The following is a 25,243-nucleotide window of genomic DNA, read 5'->3' on the forward strand; positions in this document are numbered from 1 at the left end:
TTGCCACAGAAAACAAAATGTAACTACTAAGGCAAATGAGTGAATACAGTACACACTGCCATGAGCATTTAAGAGGGCTGATCAGGGAGTTCCTATCTTCTTCTACTTGATATAGAATATAAAAAATGTAAGCTTTCTTTACAATGTTGTTGTGTGTGTGTGTGTGTGTGTGTGTGTGTGTGTGTGTGTGTGTGTGTGTGTAATGTATGCATGTGTGCCTGTGGCTGCATGTGCAAATATATACATGTGTGCGTTGAAACCAGAGACGGACATCAAGTATCTTTCTTGGCTGCTTTCCACCTTATCTTTTTTGTTTGATTTTGTTTTTCAGGACAGAGTTTCTCTGTGAAGCAGTCTTGGCTGTCCTGGAACTCACTCTGTGGACCAGGCTGGCCTCAAACTCACAGAGATCCTCCGGCTTCTGCCTCCCAAGTGCTGGGATTAAAAGCATGCACCACCACCGCCTGACTCCACCTTATCTTTTGAGACAGTCTTTCACTGAATCTGGAGCTCACTGATTCGGCTAGGCTGGCCAGTCAATGAGCTGCAGGGAATGTGCCTCATGCCCCTGGAGCTTGGGTTATAGATGAGCACCACCCTGCCCAGCTTTTCCATGCTTGCTAGGGATCCAAATCCAGGCACTCCTGCTTGTGTGGCAGGTACTTTACTATTAAGACGTCTCTCCAGCCCCTAAAAATTGAGATGGAATTCATAGAACACGCAACTTATCCATTTAAATGATACATGTTCATGGCTTTTAGTACAGTCAGAGATGATGTCATTACACTTTCCAAAACACTTTCATTGCTCTCTCCTCCAAAACACTTCATTCCCCAAGAGCAGTGGTTCTCAACCTCCCTAATGCTGCGACCCTTGAATACAGTCCCTCATGACGTGGTGATTCCCCAACCATAAAATTATTTCATTGCTACTTCATAACTGTAATTCTGCTACTGTTATGAATTGTAATGTAACTATCTGATATGCAACCCCAAAGGGGTTGTGACTTACAGGTTGAGAACCACTGCCCTAGACTAGCGCCCACATCTTTCTCAGCCCAAGGTAACCACTAGTCCACTTTACATCTCTGTGGACTTACCCAGTCTGAGCATCCTGTATTAATATGTACAACATTTCATATTTTGGATTGGATCTTTTCACTCAGTGTATTTTCAAAGGCTTATTCAGTGTGTAGCTTGATTTCTCTCCCCCAAACCCTGTCTCTTTCTTCTGTCTCACGTAGCCCAGGCTGGCCTCAGATTTATTATGTAGCTGACAATGATCCTTCTACCTCCCACTCCTAAGTGCTGAGATAACAGGCTTCCACTTCTTTTTCAGTGCTGAATAATGTTCCATTATATCATATGGGGCTTGGGTTTTTTTTGTTTGTTTGTTATCACACAGCCAGAAACAGGATGCTATTGCACTTTTTTTCCCCTCCGTAGACAAACAAATTCGGTTTGTCATGTTTCTAGAAAAAGGTGACTGTGAATAAATGTTGGCTGAGTCTCACAAGGATGGCAGTCGTGTTTAGAAAGCTGCTTTTTATGAGTGAGTTTATTCACTCAGCACACTTAGTCTCTTTAGTGTTTCTGACTCACAAACGGAAGTGATTCTATTTTGACATCCTCTGTCTTTTTCTTGCTGGGTCTCTCCTGACTTGCTGCGTTAAATTATGCAAGTTACTTTAGCTCTGTTTATTTAAGTCCTGCATGCTCTGTAAAATAAGCCCAGTCCGGCCTGCTTGTTTGCCAAGGCTGTTTGGAGACAATTTTTCATATGATATGCACCATCAGCTCCCACAGAAGGCAGAAGGAATTTGATGTGTGGGGGTTGTCTGGGATCCAGTCCAAAATTAGTGCTCATCTGGAAGAAATATGGACGCCTGATGCTTTCTTGCTGGTCTTTTATTTGTTTTCATTTATTGCTTTCCCTCTAAGGAACTTTGCAAATCTTCATTTTAGTGGGTTTTTTCCCCCTCTATATAAGGTTGGCTTTTTCTTTTGTAAAAAGATTGAAATGGGAAAAGCCGTCTGATGCTTCTATTAGTTTACTGTGTATCAAAGAGTAATTTGTCTGACCTAGTTTTGTGACCTGGGGAAGGTCTAATATCCAGAATTTGTCCCTTCCCTACCCCTCCCTTCCTCCTCCCCTTCTGTTCCCTCTCCTCCTCTCCCAAGACCGGCCTCTCTAGGCCCCAGCTTGGGATGTGAAATCCAACCAGATGGATGATCATCCAGGTGCTCATGCAAGATGCTTTGTGCGATAGGCTGAGAAGGCAGCAAAGAAGAACGCAGCAGATCTTAGCTTTCAAACGCTCGCTGGCTGATGGTCGCAGCAGGGGAAGGTCAGGAAAATGTGTGCATGCCGAGAGCGGCAAAAACTGGATGTGCTGAAGGCAAAAACAAGGGCAGAGGTTTCTGCTACCTGGGGCGACAGGGACCTTCAGGAGGAGACTTGCGCTGGTCTGAGAGGATAGACAGGATTTTTAAAGAAGGGAGGGGCAGGAAACAGCATGTCATCCTTCCCAGCTGGAGTCTTCAGAATGGGGACGTGGACCACGGTCGCCTGAGGTGTGAAGAACAGCTGTGTAAACTAAACTTGCACAAGTAGGTGGGGGCTTTGCTGGCTGCACATGGAAGAATTTGTTCTCGACTATTTAAGCACAAGAGGTTGGTACACAGGTACAATCGAGGCAAAGGGAATGGGAAAGAAGTGACTAAACGCTACAACAGGCCTTGAAGTCTAGGTATGGGGAAGGCGGTGGAAACACCTCTTGGGCCAGACCTCCTTACTCTGAGGGGCACCGGGAGGAGCCAAAGTTATAAACACCTCCTCCAGTGACGACAGGTGGTCGGCTCCGGCCTCCGATTAGCTACTCCGGCCGCCAATCCCGGAGGAGGCGGCGCCGTCCCGGCCGCTCGGGGCTCCGAGTGTGGCCGGCGCGGGCTGGGAGCCGGAGAAGCCGGCGGAGCCGGGTAGCAGGCGAGGCCGGGCCATCGGGGGGCGCCGCCGCAGAGGTAGGCAGGTGGGCAGGGCGCGGGATCCGGTGGCCTCGGGGACCCTGCCCTCGGGGACCGAGCCTCCGGGGGTCCCTCACGCCGGGGACCACGCCGTCCCGGATCGCCGGCGAGGCAGGGGGCAGCGGGACCGGCGGAGCGGGACGGGGATGCAACGCAGGACGCCGCCGGGCGCCCCGGGCTGGGCCTGGGTCCCGGAGTCGCCAGCACGAGCCGGCTGGGGGCGGCACTACGTACCCCGGGCTCCTGTGACGTTCTGTTAGAAAAGCCGGGCCCGGGCTTGTGGCCCCGCGGGGGGCTTGTGGCACCGCGGGGAGTCGTCGAGCGGGCGCGCTGCGGGGCAGCCCCGCGTCCCCGCGCATCGTGGGTCCCATCGACGATGCTGTAGGTTCGGCCTGAGCTTCTGGAGAGCGGGGCTGTGAAGGAACATCGGGGACCGAAGTTCTCCAGCTTTCCGTTTTTAACACCTCCACTTGCCTGACTGCCCGACGCCAGTGCCCTAAGGTGACATACCCTGAAACGAACACACACACACACACACACACACACACACACACACACACACACACACACATACACACACACAGCGAGAAGTTGAGATATTTTGTTTTGCAAAAACTCTCCTGGTGCCGGGCTACTTGCAGGTCACTGGCTTCTTTGTGAAGGCTCCAGTCTTTGCAAGCCTAGACCTCAGGACTATGCGTGTGTCCCGGAGGAGTGTGCGAGCAAGCAGCAGGCTGTTCTGGGCAGTGTCGAGGACCGGCAGGCGTGGCCCAAGTGGGGTTAGGTGGTGGTAAGGTTCTTTAAACAAGGCGTCCTTCAGTCTAGTTAAGAAAGACAGCTTTACTGCTTTAGGGGGGAAAACGACACAGCTCACAGACCAAACTGTTCCTAGAGACTGTGAGGGGTTTACGGGGTTTCTCCAAATTTCATCAGCGTGAGCCTAGGTAGTAGTGTCCTTCTTCCGTCCCCAATCTCTCTCCCTCTCTCCTTTTAACGTCCTCCTCCTTGTTAGGATTTGGAAAAGAAACAGGAAGTCAGAGATTCAGAGAAAAGAGCATTCACTCCACAACTGTAAACAGTTTATTTTGTCAGTAAATTATTTCCTAAGTCACTGGAGGTCTTTGGAAAACCTCTGCTTTTTCCTGCCCCCTGCAGAGAAGGTAGATCCCCTCAGAATTCAAAACTTAGGACATTTTTAGAAGTGGACTATAGTCCCCAAAGCTGTCCCGTTCTGTCCCCACGGACGATGAAACTTCAGAATTAGCGTTCTTAGCTAGTCAGGGTGGTACTTTCGTATGTCAGCTGCCGGCTACCCAGTCACAGGATTTCAGAGGACACGCGTCTAGACCTTGGGCCATCACAAAACCAATCTGCAGTTTTGAGTTTCTTTTATTATGACAATTATTGGGGACTGAACATGCCAAATGCATGTTTGATAATAAAGCGTTTGTACCTATAACTACTACAACTAAAGAAAAATAGATGTATTCAACTTTTAATTTTCTTATTTCATTTTCATAGCGAAGTTCTAGGTAAGAGGTATGTACTATACTTTTCCTAGCTGAGGTTAACAGTTCCTGCTCTATTATTTGAGTTGATGGTGAGATTCCTGGCAGGGATGACTACTCATAATGAATGGTTAAATCGGCAAATGTGGTCTTAGTATATACCCATTCTTTCCTTTGTTTGTGTATGAACCTTTTAATTGAGATACAATTCACAAACCGTAAAATTGTACTTTTGAAACTGTATAGCTCAGGGGATTTGGGTATATTTGCAAGGTTTTGCACTTATCACCACCACCTAATTCTAGAATATTTTCTTCAACCCCACCCCCCTAAAAAACTCTAGGCCTTTTAGTAGTCGGTCTCCATTGCCATCTCTTCACAATCCTTGGCAACCTTTGACCTGTTTTCTGTCCTTTTGATTTATCTGTTCTGGACATTTCATAGGACATGTGACCTGGAGTTGTGGACCGTAGGATAACTTTAAACATATGAGGAACTGTTTGACTATTTACAAAGCAGTTTCAACATTTTTTATAGTACCAGCGATATGCAGGAGTTCCAATGACTATACAGTTTCATCAGTTCTTATTAATCCACGTTCTTTTTCCTTCCTTCCTTCCTTCCTTCCTTCCTTCCTTCCTTCCTTCCTTCCTTCCTTCCTTCCTTCTTTTCTGAGACAGGGTTTCTCTGTGTAGCTTTGGAGCCTTTTCTGGAACTCACTCTGTAGCCCAGGCTGGACTCGAACTCACAGAGATCCTCCTGTCTCTGCCTCCCGAGTGCTGGGATTAAAGGCGTGCGCCACCACCGCCCGGTCATATTCTTTTTCATTTCATTATATTGAGCTAATTTGGGGAGAAGTGGAATGTCATCACAATTTTGATATTTCACTTTTTCATTTTTTTTCTTGTAGTTAATGATGCTGAGAACTTTTTGTGTGCTTATGGACCATTTATATATTTTCTTTGGAGATGTGTCCATTCTTTGTGTGTGTGTGTGTGTGTGTGTGTGTGTGTGTGTGTGTGTGTGTGTGTATTTGTACTGGTTAGGTTTCTATTTTTATAATAATTACCATGACCAAAAACAACTTGGGGAGGAAAGGGTTTATTTCAGATTACAGTTAATAGTCCATCATGAAGATAAGTCTGGGCAGGAACTCAAGCAGGGCAGGAACTTGGGGGGCAAGAGCTATAGCAGAGACCATGGAGGGGTGCTGCTTACTGGCTTTCTCATGCCATGCTCAGCCTGCTTTCTTATACAATTCAGGAACTGCCCAGAGGTGGCACAGCTCCATATGGCTGGGCACACAGGTTTTTGTCAGGCAGACGCGAACCACATCACGGTTACACTACAACCTTTCCTCTCTTGCCCACCTCAACCATTAATAAAGACAGTGCCCTACAGACTTGCCTACAGGCAGTCTGGGTGGAGACATTTTTCTCCATTGGGGTTCCAGATAACTCTAGCTTCTGTCAAAAAACAAAAGAAAAACCAACCAAAACAATTGACGCCTTCTCAACTTGTCATCACTATTGAACCATAACCTTTCTTTTCTTGTTGTCCCCAAGATGCCATGTTAATATTAATATGACAATATAAAACATTCCAACTTTTAAAAGTCCCACAGTCTTTAAAAACATCAACACTTAAAACTCCAAAATCTCTTTAAAATATTCAAAGTCTCTCCAAAAATTCCAAAGTCTTTTAACTGTGGGTACCTGTAAAATAAAAAAAATAACATATACTGTCTTACTCCAAAAGGGAAGAATTAGAGCAGAGTCACATTCAACTCAAACAAAACCAAAGGCCAACTGTGTAAAGCTCAGCGTCAGGCGTGGCACTCATGATCTTCTGGCCCCCAAAGGGCTCCAGTGGCTCCACCTCTGTGGTTCTGCCGTTCATAGCACATGAAGCACGTCTCATGGGTTGAGGGCAGCTCCACTCCACAGTTGCTGCTGTTCCGTGGTGGTTGCCCCTTACTACTGGTATCTCAAATATTCTGCTGCAGTTTGGGCAGCAGCTTCACCAATAGCCTAGGCTCTCTTCAGGGACTCTGACCCTGCTATGTGGTGCCAAGCCTCAAATGGTGTTGGGGCTTCTACCTTCAGCAGTGACCTCTGCTGGCCTCTCACAGGGCCAAGGGTCAGCTGCTCTCCATGACCCCTCCAAGCCTTCAAAAACCAATACTAACTGGGAGACTCTTACAAGTTACCAAGTTTGGATGCCAACATGAGTTGTAGCCTTGGCTTTCTCTGGACCACAGCTTCTGTGTGCTGCCTTGAGGAAATATTCCCAGAAATTTTTACCTCAGTAGTACTGGTTGTAGCTAGAGTTTTCCTGCCTGGCCCACAGTCAGGACAAATCTCTCTCACCCGCCAGTCCCACAGCTGCTCAGACCCAACCAAGTAAACACAGAGACTTATATTGGTTACAAACTGTATGGCTGTGGCAGGCTTCTTGCTAACTGTTCTTACAGCTTAAATTAATCCATTTCTATAAATCTATACCTTGCCACGTGGCTCGTGGCTTACCGGCATCTTCACATGCTGTTTGTCATCGTGGCGGCTGGCAGTGTCTCTGACTCAGCCTTCCACTTCCCAGCTTTATTCTCCTCCTTGTCCCGCCTATACTTCTTGCCTGGCCACTGGCCAATCAGTGATTTATTTATTGACCAATCATCAACACACTTGACATACAGACCATCCCACAGCAACTGGTCTCTTAATCACTGATAATTTCTCGGTTCCCGCTAACCACCATTGACTGTCCAAGTAAAGCGAAGGTTTCACTTTAGTGGTTCTTGTATTTTCTTTTTTTTTTTTTTTTTGGTTTTTCGAGACAGGGTTTCTCTGTGTAGCTTTGCGCCTTTCCTGGAACTCACTTGGTAGCCCAGGCTGGCCTCGAACTCACAGAGATTCGCCTGGCTCTGCCTCCCGATTGCTGGTATTAAAGGCATGCGCCACCACCGCCCGGCCTTCTTGTATTTTCTTAACCACAGTTGATTCTTCAGCCCCAGCTGCTCAGATTCTTAATCCAAAGTATTGAACGACCCCAACAGAATCTTTAAGGTACTCTCAAACTTCCTTCTGGAACTTCACAAGCTAGGCTTCAACTGTCTTTACTACTCTTAACATTCTTATCGTTCATGCTCCCTCCAACAGCTCCCTGAGCTCCGAGTGCTCAATGGCTTTTCCAGCCTAAAATTCCAAACTCCTTCCACGATCCTTTAAAAACAACATGGCCAGGTCGGTCTCAGCAACAGTCCACACACTAGGACACATCTCTGTCTTAGGGTTTGTTTCTATCGCTGTGCTAAAACACCATGGCCAAAAGCAACTTGGGGAGGAAAGGGTTTGTTCAGCTTCCAACTCTCAGATCACACTCTCCTTCTTTGGGGAAGTCAGGGCAGGAACCCAAGGCAGGAGCCTGAAGGCAGGACTGAAAAAGAGACCCTTGAGGAAGTCTGCTTACCGGCTTGCTCCTCATGGCTTGCCCAGCCTGGTTTCTTATACAGCTCTGGACCCCTTGCCCCAGGGGTGGCCCTGCCCTACCCCTATGGCTTGGGCCCACCCCTATCAATCAGCAATCCAGAAAATACCCTATAAACTTGCCTGGAGACAATCTGAGGGAAGCATTTTCTCATTTGAGGGCTTACATGACCAGCACTTTGCCAAGTAAGCCTTCATTTCAGTCCCTAATTCTAAATTAGATTGTCCTTTTTTGTTTTTTCTTTTTCTTCTTCCTTCCTTCCTTCCTTTCTTTCTTCCTTTCTTCCTTCCTTCCTTCCTTCCTTCCTTCCTTTCTTTCTTTCTTTCTCTCTTTTTTGGTTTTTGGGTTTTTTTTTTGTTTTTTCGAGACAGGGTTTCTCTGTGTAGCTTTGGAGCCTTTCCTGGAACTTGCTCTGCAGCCCAGGCTGGCCTCGAATTCACAGAGATCCACCTGCCTCTACCTCCTGGGTGCTGGGATACATCAAGCCTGGCAGGTTGTCTTTTTTTATCGAGTTGTTTGAATCATTTACATATTCTGGACACAAGTCTTTCAAATCTTTCCCTACCTTTTTGTAGGCCGTTTTTACAAGTTCTTCATAGCACATCAAGAGCAGTGGTTCTCAATCTGTGGGTTGAGACCCCTCTGGGGGTGGGTTGTCACATATTAGATATCCTGCATATCAGATATTTATATTATGATTCGTAGCAGTAGCAAAATTACAGTTATGAAGAAGCAACGAAATAATTATATGGTTGGGGGTCACCACAACCTGAGGAACTGAATTAAAGGGTCACAGCACTAGGAAGGCTGAGGACCACTGCCTTAGGGCCCATAATTCTTAAATTTTGATGAGGTTTCACTTATCTATTTTCTGATTTTTAGAGCTTTGGGTTACATTCAGGCCTTTGATACATCTTATGCTAATTTGTGTGTCTGGGCTGAGGGAGGATACTACATTCATTCTTCTGCATGTGGCTATCCACTTGTACCCCATCATCTGTTGAAAGTACTATTACCTTCCCTGTTGAATGGTCTTGGTAGTCTTGTCAAAAATGAATTGATTGTCAACACGAGGTTGTATTTCTGGGCTCAGCCTTATTCTGCTGATGTCTTTCTTCACTCCTCTATCTCGGGTACTGTAGCTTTGTAGTGAGCTTTGAAGTTTGAATATGTGACTCCTTAAGCTTTATCAAGATTGCTTGCTTATCCTTGGTCCCTTAAAATTTCTCGGTGAGTTTTAGGATCAATTTACCAATTTCCGGCAAGAAAAAAAGAACATCAGTTGGAATAGTCACAGTTGTTGCATTGCTAACCCATCTGCAAGCCTTGTCACCTGCACAGATTGTAGTCCATGAACAGGCCATTTCTTCGTTTATTTAGGCTTGATGTCTTTCCTTGATGATGTGTTGTTTTCAAAGTACGAATTCTTGTTTTGTTAAGCTTATTCCTAAGGGTTTTAGTCATTGTTATGCTATATCACAAATGGAAGTTTATTAATTTGGGGGTTTTTCTTCTAGTATATAGAACTTGATTTTTGTATATTGATGTTGTTTCCTGAAACCTTACTTACTAGTCCTAATAGGTTATGTGTGTGTATGTGTGTGTGCAATTTTCTTAGAATTTTCTATGTACATGATCATATCCTCTGCAAATAGTTTTACTTCCTTTCTAAATTTAGAAACTTTTAATTCTATTCTTGCCTTGGCTACATCCCATAATGTAGTGCAGAAGTCGTAAAAGCAGACGTCTTTGTCTTTTGTTGGTTTTGAGGGGAAGCATTCAGACACCGAGTGTGTATGTTGTCGGCTTTTGGAGCTGTCCCTTACCAGGGTGAAGGACTTCCTTTTTTTGCTGATGTGTTGAATGGCTTTCTTATGTAAGAGAGGTTGCGTTTTGTCAAACTTTTTTGTGTTGTTGAAATGATCTTTTTTTTAAAATCCTTTATTCTATTTATATGACACATTGCCTTGATTTTTTTTTCATTTGTTGGAAAGCATTTATGTGCTATTTATGCCATTTTTAAGACTATAGGCTAGGAGTGTACGTTATTGGCAAAGCATTTGTTTACCATGTACAGAGTTCAGATCCCAGCCAATCAAGGTAAACAAAGCAAATATCTTTTACACTGGGACATAAATGTTATTCTAACCGTAGAGGAAAACTTACCCAACATGAAATAGATTATATTGCTTGAGATAGAACAATGTCTATATTTTTTCTGCATAGTTGTTTGAATGGTTTAAGAATTAAGAATGCCATCAAGTAGTGGTGGCGCACACCTTTTATCCCAGCACTCGGGAGGCAGAGGCAGGCGGATCTCTGTGAGTTCGAGGCCAGCCTGGTCTACAGAGTGAGTTCCAGGACAGCCAGAGCTCTTACAGAGAAAACCAGTCTCGAAAAAAACAACAACAACAAAACAAGAATTAAGAGTGTCTATTTTATTAGTTTTTAAAAATTTAAGAAATATTTTATCTGTATTTTCTTTCCCTATATTCCCTCCAAAGCTAATAGAAAGGTTAAGTAACAGTAGAGTGGAGTTTGTGATACCTAGATGAAATACTAATAGTAAATGTTAATATGGTAACTGAAAATGTTCATAAAGCTAATATTAAAAAAACAACTACCACAACAAAACCCATAAATAAGTAGGGCCGGGCTTCTATTAAAAACAGGAGAATTCTTACCAGCTCTTCCCTAATGTTTCTGGTGTCTGTGGCCAGGATGTAGGGGTGTCTGAAAGGTGTGCAGTGCTTAGGGGTGATTGTAACAAAATATTGTTGCCTTTGGAGAACAAGTCTTTTGTATTCATTTATTTCTAAATTACGGAGTGATGATTCCAGTATTCAAGTGAAAACTGTCTTAAGCACAAGACACGTATTTTTGTGTTTAAGGAAAAGGGAATTTTTAGTAGCTTGCTGAGTTTTTGTTTGGTCGCTTATTTCCTTTTGAGATGGTCTAACTATGTAGTCTTGGCTGACCTGGAACCTGGAACTTCTGTGTCGCCCAGGAGGGCCTTGAGTGTTCCAGAATCTCCCTTCCTCAGCCTGCCAAGCGCTAGGATCGTGGAGGAAGCTTGTAGCTTGCAGTTTTTAAAAACTGGCGTATGTTTAAGGAATGGGATACATTACAGTAAATTTTGGGGGGAAATTTGTTGTATTTTTTCCCTTTTCCTTGCCTTCCTTCCTTCCTTCCTCCCTTCCTTCCTTCCTTCCTTCCTTCCTTCCTTCCTTCCTTCTTTCTTTCTTTCTTTCTTTCTTTCTTTCTTTCTTTCTTTCTTCCTTCCTTCCCCCAGAAAACAAAAGAATACTATTATGCACTTCAACAGCTGAATCTTTGGAGTTCTGAGAATTTATTCTCTTTGGAGTTCTGAGAATTTATTCTCTTGTGTTCTCCTACATTGGGGCCTGGCTCCTTTGGGAAATCCATTCCTAACACTGATTTCATCAATTCATGGCAAAGGTCATTCAAGAATACAATAGGCCAGCACATGGGAAGCAGAGCCAGGCGGATCTCTGTGAGTTCGAGGCCAGCCTGGGCTACCAAGTGAGTTCCAGGAAAGGCGCAAAGCTACACAGGGAAACACTGTCTCGGAAAACCAAAAAAAAAAAAAAAAAAAAAAAAAAAAAGAAAACAATAGGCCAACAGAACATTAATAAACATTTAAAACTACTTTCAGGAATTCCAGAGTCAGAAGTGGCCATGCTTCTGAAATCAAGTAGCTCTGTAGACTTTCAAGACAGCTTCCCTGACCTGGAGCTGCCTGCTCTACAGCGAAACTTCCCCACCATTAACCTCCTGCAAAGAGGCGGTTAGTGTCATAGAAAACACTGAGTCTGGATTTACTAAATTGTAGATGACATCACATTTCATCTTTATCTGTTTTCTCTTCTTACCCCAAATGAAACGTACTTGTCAGGCTTCTAGTGACTTCCCTGGTTAAATGAGCCAGAGGTTTTTCGGCTTGAGAGACTTAGCCTGGACCCAGACATATCCAAAGTGATACCAAGTCATCGTTTTAGTACAAATCTTTAGCACAGGTCCGGTATTTCCATAGGTTATTTGATCATATTACTGGCACATTGTGGTATGTCTGTAAATCTGAGAGTGTGAATTTTGAGTGGATAGACTTTTAAAGTCCTACCTGTTGGGAAGAATTAAAAATACAGCAGTTTCTCTGGGCTGTGCTATCATGTGGTTCAAAGTTCTATTGGAAGCAGCCTTATTTCATTTATTCCTCATAGCATGTCCACGAAGCTTGTGATTGTTAGTGTCTGACTTTCTTTTAGCATGGGTAAACTGAGACAGAAAATGAAGCAGCTGGGTATGGCTTCCAGCCCTGGTTTCTTGTCTGTCATTAAGTTCTACACACTGTGGCAAGTGCTGGCCTTATCTTAGAATTTAAAACTTGTCTGTGGATGGCATTCAGTTGTCCACTGAGACATTCCTTACGTTGCCTTCAGTGCCAATGTGTGTGTTGTTTGACCGCTTGCTTTCTCTCTTCTAGAAGAAATATGGCAGAGCTCTCGGAGTTAGAAGGACCAGTCGATTGGAAGGAGCGATGCGTAGCTCTGGAGTCCCAGCTCATGAAGTTTCGAGTTCAGGCAAGCAAGATCCGCGAGCTCTTAGCAGAGAAAGTAAGCTCCTCACCCAAACTTCCATGACTGTCAGTTGCTGGATCCCTGTTTCATATATATTAAGATATATATATATCCCATTACTCCCGGGAGTCAAACATTTCAAAAATAATGAATATAGTTTAACTTTCTTTCTTTTATGAAGTATTTGAAACTACATTTGACATGTTCTTTCACCAAATATGGGACAAAAAAAAAAAAAGCTTTTATTTGTAAGCATTAGTGGAGTTTGGGAATATTACATGTTTGATGAATACAGAGTTCATTCATTCCAGAGAGAAAGCTATAATTTATTTGACTTACTAAAGGAATTTAATAGCATTTTCATCTGCTCTCTGTTGAAGGATATAGTTTTTAAGCCAGGTATGGTGCTACAAGTTTGTAATCCCAGCACTGAGGCCAGAGGACCACAAACTTAAGGCCAGCCTGAATTACACAGCAAGACCCTGTCTCAATAAAACACAACAAACAAAAAATCGTTCTCAAGTAATTATAGAACTCTCTACTGATAGCTAAATGTTTATAATATATTTGAAAGTATGTACATGCTTAGAATTTCTACTAATTATATGTTCCAAAATTATCATTTGGGCTAGAATTGAATTCAGTATAGTCTGTCTTCTATTGATAGTTCTAGTAATGTAATTAGAATTTTTGTCACAGGAAACATATATATATATATAGATATATATAGATAGATATAGATATAGATATAGATATAGATATAGATATAGATATAGATATAGATATAGATATAGATATAGATATAGATATATCACAGTTACCTCTGTAAACAAAACAGCCCTTGTCTCTGGTTCCTGGGAATTTGAATTCTGGACTTTGCCATCTGATATAATATCCTATTAGTGTCCTTTCTAATACTATGATGAATACCATGACCAAAAGGAACTTGGGGAGGAAAGGGTTTATTTGGCTTGGATCCCAGTCCATGGCTGAGGGAAGTCAGGGCAGGAACTCCAGCAGAAGCGGAGGCAGGAACCAGAGAAGAATGCCACGTACTGGGTTGCCTTCAGGCTCATGGTCAGTCAGCTGCCTTTCCCAGGACTACCTGCCCAGGTGGGCCACAGTTACCTTCGGCCCCTACATTAATCAAAAAGTGTGAAAATGCCCCCCCCCCCCAGACATGCCCACCGGCCAGTCTGCTGGAGACAATGCCTCTCTTGAGATTCCCTCTTCTTAGACATGTCTGGGTTTGTGCCAAGTTGACAAAAGCAAATTGGCACGGATACCTACGTGCCACTTGTGACTGTGGCACATTCGACTGGGCTAGTTCAAACTGAAGTAGGTTGCAAATGTAAAACACATCTCGGGGATCAAAAATTTCCTATGAAAAGATAAAACAGTTCAGCTTGACGCAAGCTAGAGTCATCAGAGAGGAAGGAGCCTCCGCTGAGGAAATGCCTTCATGAGATCCAGATCCAGAGGCATTTTCTCATTTAGTGATCAGTGGGGGAGGGCCCAACCCGTGATGGGTGGTGCCATCCTTGGGCTGGTGGTCCTGGGTTCTATAAGAAAGCAGGCTGAGCACGCCATGAGGGAACAAGCCAGTAAGCAGGACCCCTCCATAGCCTCTGCATCAGCTCCTGCCTCCAGGATCCTGCCCTGTGTGAGTGCCTGTCCTGACTTCCTTCAGTGATGAACAGCAATGCGGAAGTGTAAGGCAAATTAATTCTTTCCTCCCCAACTTTCTTTCTGGTCGTGGTATTTTGTCATAGCAACAGAAACTTAACTAAGACAGTGTGTCAACAGTTTTTTGAATATTGAGTTAAATGAGCAATATTATATCATTCTTGTTGCTTTTTTTTATTGTATGTTCTAGAGAATTTAAAATCAACACGAGGTTCTCATATTTCTAGAAAGTGTTATCTAGACAGACAGATGAGTGATATCGCTGGTAACTGGCCAGAAGAATTTACAGGTGTTGTTTTAAACGCCAGTTCACATTCTTTTGGGATGGAAACGGGTACATGTGTCATTTCTCCATCAAAGCCTTACATCTTTCTTTCCTGTTGGCCAAGAATCCCTTTGAAGTGTCCTAATAAAATCCAGGAAAGCATCATTTTGTGTGAGCCTTCATGTATCCCATCCTTAGCTTCCTTTAAGTGGAGAGACTAAAGTGACCCTGTTCAGCCTGCTTCACAGGTGACCGGGGGCCAGGCTCTGTGGAATGAGGTCTCAATATTAAAGTGGCCTGTTTGTTCATTTTAGGATCAAGATTAAAGCGTGGAAAGATTCCACTTTGAATAGCTATAGCTAAGGGAAGCTTAACTCAAAGCTAAGTGTCGTCCATGGGCTGTTATTTTTTTCTCCTTTCAATATAAAAACCATTTCTCATATTGAAAAGTGATTTATGTAGTATTTTCTATGACCCCAATGACCAAGACACTGATTTTTATATAGTTACATCAGCATTTCCTTGTGGCTAACCTGCGTGGACACTTCATCGTTGTTACCTCTGCTTTTTTGATTATTATCTGTATGCTATTGTATTTACTCTTTTTTCAGTGAATGAGTATTAAAAGGAGAATTTTTTTTTTTTTTTTGAGACAGGGTTTCTCTTTGTAGCTTTGCACCGTTCCTGGTAACTCACTCTGTAGACCAAGCTGGCCTTGAACTCACAGAGATCCACCTGGCTCTGCCTCCCGTGTGCTGGGATTAAAGGCGTGTGCCACCACCGCCCGGCTAAAAGGAGAATTTTTTTAAGTCTAATTTATAACTCTGGATTTAGGTCTTTAGAAGATCTAAGAGGTGGAGTCGGTCAGATGTATTTTACACGCTGGAAACCAACTTTGTGTGCCAATTACTCATGGTTTCCTAGTAAATACTCTCAACACTGGAATGAGAGTAAAGACCTTCACAGTGTTCTTTGTTATATTCTGCTATGAAGTATTTTTCTCAGGTTTGAAAAATTTCTTTGGTATCCACCTACGCTTTAATGAAAATGCCAAATATTTATTGACTTCTCATGTGCTAAATATTTTATAGGTAATAATGTACTAAATTCATCTAACAACTTGTGAAGTTAAAAATTTTGTCTCAGTTTTATGAATTAGGAAACTGATGTATCCTAAGTAATTTATATATTTAATCTTCCCAATAATTTTTATGAGGTAAATACTACTATTATCTATGTTGACACAAGGGGATAATTAGGTACCAGAAGTTACTTAGCTTGCGAGAGTTCATACCAAAAAGAAAGTGATGGGGACAACATTTAAATCCAGACTTTCTGTCTCTGAAGCCTAAGGTGATTTGTCTGTGGTCCCCATGTTGCTCCTGTGGTCTGTCTGTCCACTCTTCTGTTCTGTCGTCTGTTCCACCGTGCCACAGAGAAACGTGTCACGTGCGTTCGTCGCACATGTGTTTGCAGCAATAACCGCTTATGGATCAGCACATATTTTTCAAGGCAAGCCCTGCTGCACTGTTGCTCAGTGCCAGACTGAGTCAAATGTTGCATTCCTGAGACAGTCAGGTCCCACCTCCAGCTTTGGCTTTGTGCTGGGACCTGCATCCTCAGAGCTTCTCCCCCTTAGCTCTCCACACCTTCTCGCCACGTGGGTGCAGCCCCAAGGCTGGAGATTCTTGAGAGACTACTAATTCGTGTCTTTAGCTCTTTGCCAGAAACTGTAGCCAACCTTTTTCCTGGAACAGTTCTGGTTCTTAGCTTTGTTTTATTGGCTGTGGCACACAAGCAGCCAGCTCTGAGTGCTAGCTGCGGTTCCCAAGCTTTTGAAACTGTGGCCTTAAGCTAGTTTAAACCCCACAGGAGCTCTGTGGGGGTGATTGTCATCGTCTCTGATCTGTAGATTGCCACGTTGGGGCTTGGAAGAAACGATGAGTGTGTTCACTGCCATCACACAACTAACGCATGGCAGAGCTGCCGTCGAATCATGCGCCTTTCAGATTTGTTGTGATGGAACTAACAGAGTATTTGGTGCAAGGAGATAACCCGCTACTGCCTTCTCCGGTCTTCCCCTGTTCTTTTCCTTCCCTGTTGCCTTGAGGGCCTTGCACTGTTAGTCAAGGTGTCTGCCACTGAACTAAATCCCTAGCCTCCCTTGTGTCTCTATGAAAAGATGATGCTTGTTATCTGCAGGAAGACTGGACAGTTAATTACAGATTAGTACCAAAATGTTGTTTGTTTGTTTTGGTTTTTTGAGACAGTGTTTTTCTGTGTAACAGCTCTGGCTGTCCTAGAACTCCTTTGTAAACCGGGATGGCCTCGAACTCACAGAGATCCGCCTGCCCCTGCCTCCCTGAGTGCTGGGATTAAAGGCGTGCGCCACCACCGCTCATCGTATTTCTGATTTTTTTTTTTTAAGGAAATAGTATGAGATGACGGCAGAGTATTTTTGTAATTAAATATGGATTTCAGATGTGTAAGTGACTAGAATAAGTGAGCTTTTTTCTTAAAGACTTTTTGTACCTGTTTTTTTAAATCACAATTTTCAAGTAACTTAGAATATTGAGACTTGTGAAGAAAAAAGGCCGTATTGAAGTCTTGGGCAAGTGCTGCTGCTGTAAATGGGAGAGGTCTTTAAAGGAATTTAAGGAATGGTGTTGGAAATATCCTTAGTATGCCGAATATAAACTCTTCAGGGAAGCTGGGATGTAAGTAGTCCTCTCCTTGACATGTTAGTTTTCTGAGGCAGGGAAGGAAAAGGACAAGTTTCTTTTTAAGTTAAAGTGAAATGTTACTTTCCATGAAGTAGTTTCTCAGTGAAAAGGGAAGAGAAAATACGAAGCTGTTTTTCCTTTGGACCTCACCATGGTATCTGACTCCCATCCTGACTGACGGAGCTTCACCATCCAGGATCTCCTGCCTCTTGGTCTTCCCTTCCTGTCTGTGATTCCCCCGCGGCAGTTTAGGACCTTCTTCTGGGACTGAAGAGTCCCTGGACGTCAGAGCATGTGTTTTCTTCACACAGTAATCCAGGACAATGTGCCAGGAATCTATTTAAATAAGATATCCATGCACTTACCCTTTTAGCATCACCTAATGATGCACAATGCTGACTGGAAATTCCACGTGTGCCAGGGAGACCTTGTAGGCTATTTTAAATGTCACTTTTGGGGGGCTGTTGTCTCAAGATAATACTATAAGAAAAATCAAAACTGTTTAATGACAGTCTTTTCGTGGGCTATCCATGGGAAAACCCAGAAGAGCCCCCTGCCGAGAAGTTGTGTCCACATCACTGAGTGTAGATGTCCTAAAGTATTCTGCCTGAATTAACCTGTGGGACAATTTTATTTGTTCACAGGGCCTGTAACAGAGAGGATCACTGAGTACTTATGTGGTGGTAAAATGATCCAAGTTCAATGACAAATTCTTGCCTGCTGCTTGTTGCTAAGTTCACTGCGACTGTAGAGAACATTTTGGGAGTAATAAATCAAGCTTAGACTTTGATGCCAGTTTATAAAATGTTTAACTGTATTTTTTTAAATAAAACTTTCTATGGGTCAAATGATTATTTCACACTGGCTTAGTATATGTTGGGTGGACTTGGACTAAAGATTACATTATAGTTTACACCGTGAAAGTAAAATGTTACGTGAGTGTATCCTGTGAGTTTTAAGTGTTCTGCAAAGTTACTTCCCAGCTAAAGGGTTATGGAAAAGAAATATGAAAGTATTGCCTGTCAGTTTACTAGTATGTTTGAACTGGCTTGAAAGTGCTCTAAGTTTTATTGAATAGATTTAATGTATGTATTTACATTAATGCAATGTGAAATGTTAGGTACTTATGGTACAATAAGTACAATTTAAATGGTGCATAGTAGCAATTTCCTTTTGTAAAAATATACTCTCAGTTTAAATCTTTTTGAAAATTAAATCATTCCCTTTGTTCATTACATTTGTTCAACAAACACCCCTTAAGTTTTATTAGGTAACATTATCATCTTTGCCTCAGCCATTATTGTGTAAATATACCCAGTAGAGAGGGGTGATGGGGGAGGGGGAGGAGACAGAGAGAGTGCTAAAATAATTGGATTTTAAATGTAAGTGCTCTGGGTTGTATCTCTATCCCTTTATTCTTTCTGTGATGAGTTCCCTGAAAATATAATACTTCCTATTGGGAAGACGGCTATGCATAAATTATTTGATGTACAAGTACGAGGACCAGAATTTGGATCCCTAGCATCCAATATAAAAGTTGGGGGTGGGGAGACTAGAGACAGACACATCCCTGGAACTCACTGACCAACCAGCTTAGCCTATCAGTGAGCTCCAAGGTCAATAACAGACCCTGTTTAAAAAAATAAGATGGGGAACAATTGAGGAACACACACACACACACACACACACACACACACACACACACACACACACACACGCACACGCACACGCACACGCACACGCACGTACTCACTCACTCACTCACTCACTCACTCACTCGCACACACACCCCTACGCACTCAATTCTCCCTATTATGACTATTGGCATGATCCAAGGTTACTTTATTAGTTACTTTTCTGTTGCTGTGATAAAAACACCATGACCATCGGCAACTTCAGGAAGAGAGAATTTATTCAGCTTAGGGTTCTGGTGGTATATAAACGTGATGGTGGAGTGGAGTCATGGCAACCAGCAGCAAGCTTGGTGGCAGAGACAGGAAGCTGAGGGCTCACCTCTTGGACTGCATACATGAGGAAGAGAGCGTGAACTTCAAGGAGAGAATAGCGCTACCCTTTCAAAGCCTGCTCGCCGTGATGGACATGCTTCAGCAAGGCCACACCTCCTAAGTCTCCGCAGCACTAACTGGGGACCAGGTGTTCAAGTGTCCAAGACAATGAGGGACATGTCTCACTCAGATCAACACAGTTTACCCACAAAGAGTTCCTAGACTCAAAGAATAACGCAGGATAGAAATAAATGCCAGGGCTTTCCAGTTACAATCTCTGTGGTTTTCTGTTTGGATTGGTTTTCCTATGGTTCTGTATTACTCTCCACGGTGTGGGTAGTTTATGTGCAGCTGTGGTTCAGTGGAAGGAACACCAGGGAGTTGAAATACAAAGACCAAAAGCCAACGCTATTACTGGCTAGAAGCACAATTCTGCACAAAGCAAACTCATTCTGAACACAATTTCCTGTATTTTGGTAGGAATAATTTCTGCTTCACACGGTGGCTGAGAAGTCACGTATTTGAAACTTCTCGGTTCTTAAACATCATTAACCTGTCGAAAAACGTTCACTGCATTCCCTTCACCATCCTTCTTTCCTCTGAGATTATTGCCTCTTTCTGTGGCTGTTTCTTTCCTGAGATGCAGGCTTTTCTCACATGGTGGCTGATCTTTGGTGGTCTGTTTACATTTAAGAGTGGGACACCTGTGAACTCGTCTGGCAGCTGTGTCTACACGGCTGTGGCTGGTCCACTACCGGCTTGTTTTCTGCTAAGTGGGTAAGAGACTGCTGTGAGCTGGTAAATGGGACAGTTGTTGGATGAATACACTCCGAACGATTGATTCAAGTTGGTAAGGGAAGAAAGTTTTAGTTTTTTACAGGAAATAAATGCTTAGTTGATGGACGTTTGGCATGTGGGAATAAGCGAGCTATCTAAACAGCCACGTATCTCCCACTAATACCTCCTATTTCTCAGCATGATACACAGGCCCCCTCCAGGTCTTTGCAGGGTTCTAAGGAGTTGCTGGCCTTCAGGTGGAGCGGCTCAGGACTCTCAAAGCCTTGCTCTGGGCTGTGCTCTCCATCATGGTACTTTCAGGGAGGAACATACAGGTTACTTACAGAGGCCCAGGCACTGGAAGCCTTTCAGGCTTCTCAGAGGCAAGCGTTAGAAGATAATGGAATAGAATTTTCTCCTAAAGCCCACCATGCGTTTTTAAATTTAAAAAATTGAGGTGTGTGTGTGTGTGTGTGTGTGTGTGTGTGTGTGTGTGTGTGTTTGCGTGTTTGCGCACATATGTAGCTTGCAATAATCACTTCTCTCTTTCAACCATGTGGGGAAAGACTTGACTGCAAACTACATTTATCTACGGAGCCATCTTCCCCCCAATTGTGAATTTTGTTTGAGAGTTAATAAGGATATTTTTTTAATGCATGCAAGATCCCATGTAACCTTTCTGAGGGATCTCGGGAGAATGTGTTCCATTCAAAAGAAGTAAACAAAGGCTGGGGGAAGATGGGGTATGGGAAGCGGGTGATCCAGGACAGAAGAAAGTTGAAGGTTCTTTGCAAGAAGACAGACGGGCCTGGGCAGGGGTTACCGGTTCACACTGGCGTGTCAGAGGCGTTGGGTGCGTCTTCAAGAGAAATGGGTAGAAAACCAAGATGTGAATGAGCATCTTTGAGCAATAGCTGAGACACTGGTGGGAATTTGGAGTGTGACTATTGGGAAATTCTTTCTAAAAACTAAAGAAACAAGACATTTAGTTCTAGGAGAAAAGTTGCGTAGTGAAGGTTTGCCCTTGTGGTCGATGTGTGGCCAAGCTTCCTATCGGTCACGTGTGTGATGGGTGCTGTGGCTTTCATACACAGCAGTGGCGATAAGGCTCACAAAGCATGCTCTAAATAAGGGATGCTACGCAGATACAGAAGGAAGAGGAGATGTGACGTGTGTCTAGATTGATGGCAAGGAGACCAAAGTGCTAATTTTCATTTTTCCATTAAGGAAACAAGTAAGAAATTTTTAAAGAGGAAGGCCAACAGAAATAGAAGCATGCTATTTAGAACATGAAGGCAAATATGAAAAGAATTGGCTAAAAGTATCCACTGTATTAATAAATCTCTTCAAATTAGTTGATGTATGTGTGTATTTATAGCTTTGATAAATATAAAAGTAAACAGAGAAGCCAAGTTGTGAAGTAGATGGATTTGTTTAATCATTTGACAGGAAGTCTGAGCAGGATATTTCCTTAGAACAGTGGTTCTCAACCTGTGCGTCATGACCTCTTTGGGGTCGGCTGACCCTTTCACAGGGGCTGCCTAAGGTCATTGGAAAACACAGGTTTCATTTTTAAAGAAATTTTTTATTCATTTTACATACCAAACATAGATCCCCCTCTCATCCCTCCTCCTGCTCTTCCCCTGACTTTCCCCCTATGCCCTCCAAGCTTCCCCCCACCTCTCATCCCTTCTCCAAAAGGGTAAGGCCTCCCATGGGGAGTCAGCAATGCCTGGTACATTCAGTTGAGTCAGGACCAAGCCCCTCCCCACTGCATCAAGGCTGAGTAAGGCATCCCACCATAGGTAATGGACTCCAGAAAGCCAGTTCATGCACCAGGGGTAGATCCTGATCCCACTGCCAAGGGTCCCTCAAACAGACCAAGCTACACAACTGTCTCCTGTATGCAGAGGGCCTAGTCCAGTCCCATGCAGGTTCCACAGCTGTCGGTCTAAAGTTTGTGAGTTCGTACAAGCTTGGGTTCAGTTGTCTCTGTAGATTTCCCCATCATAATCTTAACCCCCCATGTTCACAGAATCCCCCTTCCCTCTCTTTAACTGGACTCACAGAGCTCAGCCTGGTGCTTGGTTGTAGATCTCTGCATCTGCTTCCATCAGTTACTGGATGAAGGCTCTATGATGACAGTTAGGGTATTCACCAATCTGATTTCTGGGGTAAGCCAGTTGAGGCACCCTCTCCACTATTGCTAGTAGTCTAAGCTGGGGTCGTCCTTGTGGATTCCTGGGAATTTCCCTAGCACCAGGTTTCTCCCTATCCCCATGATGTCTCCCTCTAACAAGATATCTCTTTCATTGTTCTTCCACTTCGTCCCTTCCCAAGCTCGACCCTCCCATTCCCTCATGTTCTCATCTGCCATCTCCTACCCTCTTTTGCCGCCCCCCCATCTCCAGTTTACTCATTGGCATCTCCTCTGTTTCCCCTTCCCAGGGTGATCCATGTGTCCCTCTTAGGATCCTCATTGTTAGCTAGCTTCTTTGGAGCTGTGGTTGTAGTGTGGTTATCCTTTGCCTTACATCTAGTATCCTCCTATGAGTGAGTACATACCATGTTTGTCTTTCTGAGTCTGGGTTACCTCACTCAGGATGATATTTTCTAGTTCCATCCATTTGCCTGCAAATTTCATGATGTCATTGTTGTTTGTTTGTTTTTTTTTTTTTACAGCTGAGTAATACTCCATTGTGTATATGTACCACATTGATATTTTCATTATAATTCATAACAGTAGTGTAGCAGGAATCTTAGAGAGTCTTATTAATAAAATCAAACCCGGGGCCAGTTATTGGGGTGAAATGCTGGATGGTCAGAGAGACAGAACAAGCCACAGCTACCTCACCTGGCCAACTTCTCAGGTGGTCTTGCTTCCTCAGACTGGAAGCCTCTGTGTCCTCATCCCAATGGCTCTCAGCTGAACTGTGCTGCTAGACGCTTGAAAGCTTAACCAGCCAAATGCTTCTAGTTTCTGGTCCTCACGCCTTATATATATTTCTGTTTTTGCCATCACTCCCTGAGATTAAAGGCTTGCTTTCTGGGATTAAAGGCGTGAGTCACCATGCTTGGCTGTTTCCAGTGTGGCCTTGAACTCACAGAGATCCAGACAGATTTGTGCCTCTGGAATGCTAGGATTAAAGGTGTGAGTGCTACCATTTTCTAGTCTTTGATCTAGTGGCTGTTCTGTCTCTGACTGTAGATAAGTTTACAATACTTTAATACAATAAGTACACAATATTTTGGGGAACACAATACCACCACACAGTAGCAAAATTACAGTTATGAAGTAGCAATGAAAATAATTTTATGGTTGGGATCACCACAACATGAGGAAGTGTGTAAAAGGGTCACAGCGTTAGGAAAGTTGAGAACTATTGCCTTGGAAATTATTATTTAAACACAATCATTTGTTTTGACTTCTTAGAATATTTGAGTAAAAATAAAATCTTGTATGACATAGTTTTACACATCCCACAATAAGTGCATGGCATGTGTGTGAGTGCATACACACACAGACACACACACCACACACACACACACACACACACACACACACACACACACACACACACACACGAATTTTCTCCCAGGGCTAGGGAAAGAACTCAGGAAGGACCTTGCACTTGGTAAATAAACATTTGCTCTACCACTAAATTTCTCTCCAGCTCTGTCATATATGTTTTGATGTTGGCATACATGGAATTATGATTGCTACATTTTCTTGATGAATTATTCTATTTATAATTGACCCCATTTATTACTCATAAAACTTTGGCACAAAAATCTCTATTATTTAATATTGCTTTTAATATTCTTGGTATGTTTTCCATCCTTTTATTTTCAACATCTTTGAAACATTTTGTTTGTTTGAGACAGGCTTTCTCTATACCCTGGCTGTCCTGGAACTCACTATGTAGCCCAGGCTAGCTTCAAACTCACAGAGATCTGCCTGCCTCTGCTGAGTGTTGGGATTTAAAGCCTGTGCCACCGTGCCTGGCCCATGATACTTTGAGTATCATCTTTAAGTGTCTCTTTAGGTGTATCTGAAATTATTATATATATACCTTTTTTTTTTCTTTATCTCCATCTCCTCTGCCCTTCTCCCTGTGGTGGTTATTGAAGGTAGAGACTGGATTTCTAGTTAAGTGACTACTCATGTTGCTGGTGAGCTTCTCACCATGTTAGTGAATACCTAAGATAACTGACTTGTAAAGAGAATGTCATTTGGCTCTTCGTTATGGAAGTTCTGGTCCGTCACTGGTTCTGTTACTGTCTGGTCTGTGTGAGGCACACATCATGGCTGGAGATTGTGGGAAAGCCAAACAACTCTCCAGAGAGCAAATGAAAGAAGAGGAAGTGACCAGGGGCCCCTCCCTCCCAAGGTCATTATCCCAGTTATCCAAAGACCTCCGTTGAGGCCCCGTGTCCTGAAGTCTTGATCATCAAGTTCCTTTAACACCGTCCTGGAGAGCAAACTTGTAATAACATGGACCTTGAGGGGACACTTAAAACCCAGACAGTAACATCACTTAAAACTCAACTCCTTAATTAAACTCCAACAACTACCAGCATAAATAATAAATTGAGGAGCTGGTGTGTGACAGAGAGACTTCTGGTAGTTGGTCGATGATGAAATTGAACCTGGTGTAGTAGAGTAGCTCCCTGTGGAGGTTGGTGAGGCTAGGAGAAGGGATCCAGAGCAGTAGGAAGGATCAGAGGAGCTGCTGAAACCATTAGGATGGTCGGCAGCCACTTGTCTGCCAGAAAGCACTCTCCAGGAACTGAGTGTATTTCCAGAACCAAATGTAGCTCTTGGAATTTAGGTAACGCTGTTGGAAATGAGAAGATGCTAAACGTTTAAACCTATTCAAAACCATAGGATGGAGAGATGCCAGGCTGCGAGAAAGACTTCAGCTGTCCTGTCTTGTCCTTGGGAGAACTAGTAGTTACCACAAAACCACTGGCTTTGAAAGGTTGTGGTGGGGTGGGGGTGGGGTGGAATAGGGTTTGGTAGAACCACGATTGGGTAAGATGAGTAATACAACTGAAGAATAATTCACCCACAGCAACTCACTGGGCTATCATGACTTTGCAAAAGCAGACTGTGTGTGTGTGTGCGTGTGTGTGTGTGTGTGTGTGTGTGTGTGTGTGTGTGTGTGTGA

At 43.4% G+C, this 25,243-nt stretch overlaps 1 protein-coding gene across 3 annotated transcripts in view; it reads left to right on the forward strand.

The window, feature by feature from the left end:
* The first annotated feature begins 2,887 nt into the window (after nt 1–2,887).
* Plekhh2 (pleckstrin homology, MyTH4 and FERM domain containing H2) overlaps nt 2,888–25,243 on the forward strand; it is a 108,764-nt gene continuing 86,408 nt past the window's right edge. Inside the window, exons 1-2 of one of the 3 annotated variants that reach the window (XR_008220219.1) lie at nt 2,888–3,020; nt 12,522–12,651. Coding sequence is in view for 2 of the 3 variants with exons in the window: in XM_052746443.1 (XP_052602403.1) it covers nt 12,529–12,651 (123 nt within the window). In the remaining variant the exon portion in view is untranslated. Of the gene's footprint in view, nt 3,021–3,404; nt 3,525–12,521; nt 12,652–25,243 lie in introns of those variants that run through there. The other 2 variants (XM_052746443.1, XM_052746444.1) reach the window with 2 other exon arrangements.

The sequence above is a fragment of the Peromyscus californicus genome, unplaced genomic scaffold (genome assembly GCF_007827085.1).
Source record: "Peromyscus californicus insignis strain IS unplaced genomic scaffold, ASM782708v3 Scaffold_1__1_contigs__length_55948999, whole genome shotgun sequence".
NCBI classification, from domain to species: Eukaryota; Metazoa; Chordata; class Mammalia; order Rodentia; family Cricetidae; genus Peromyscus; species Peromyscus californicus.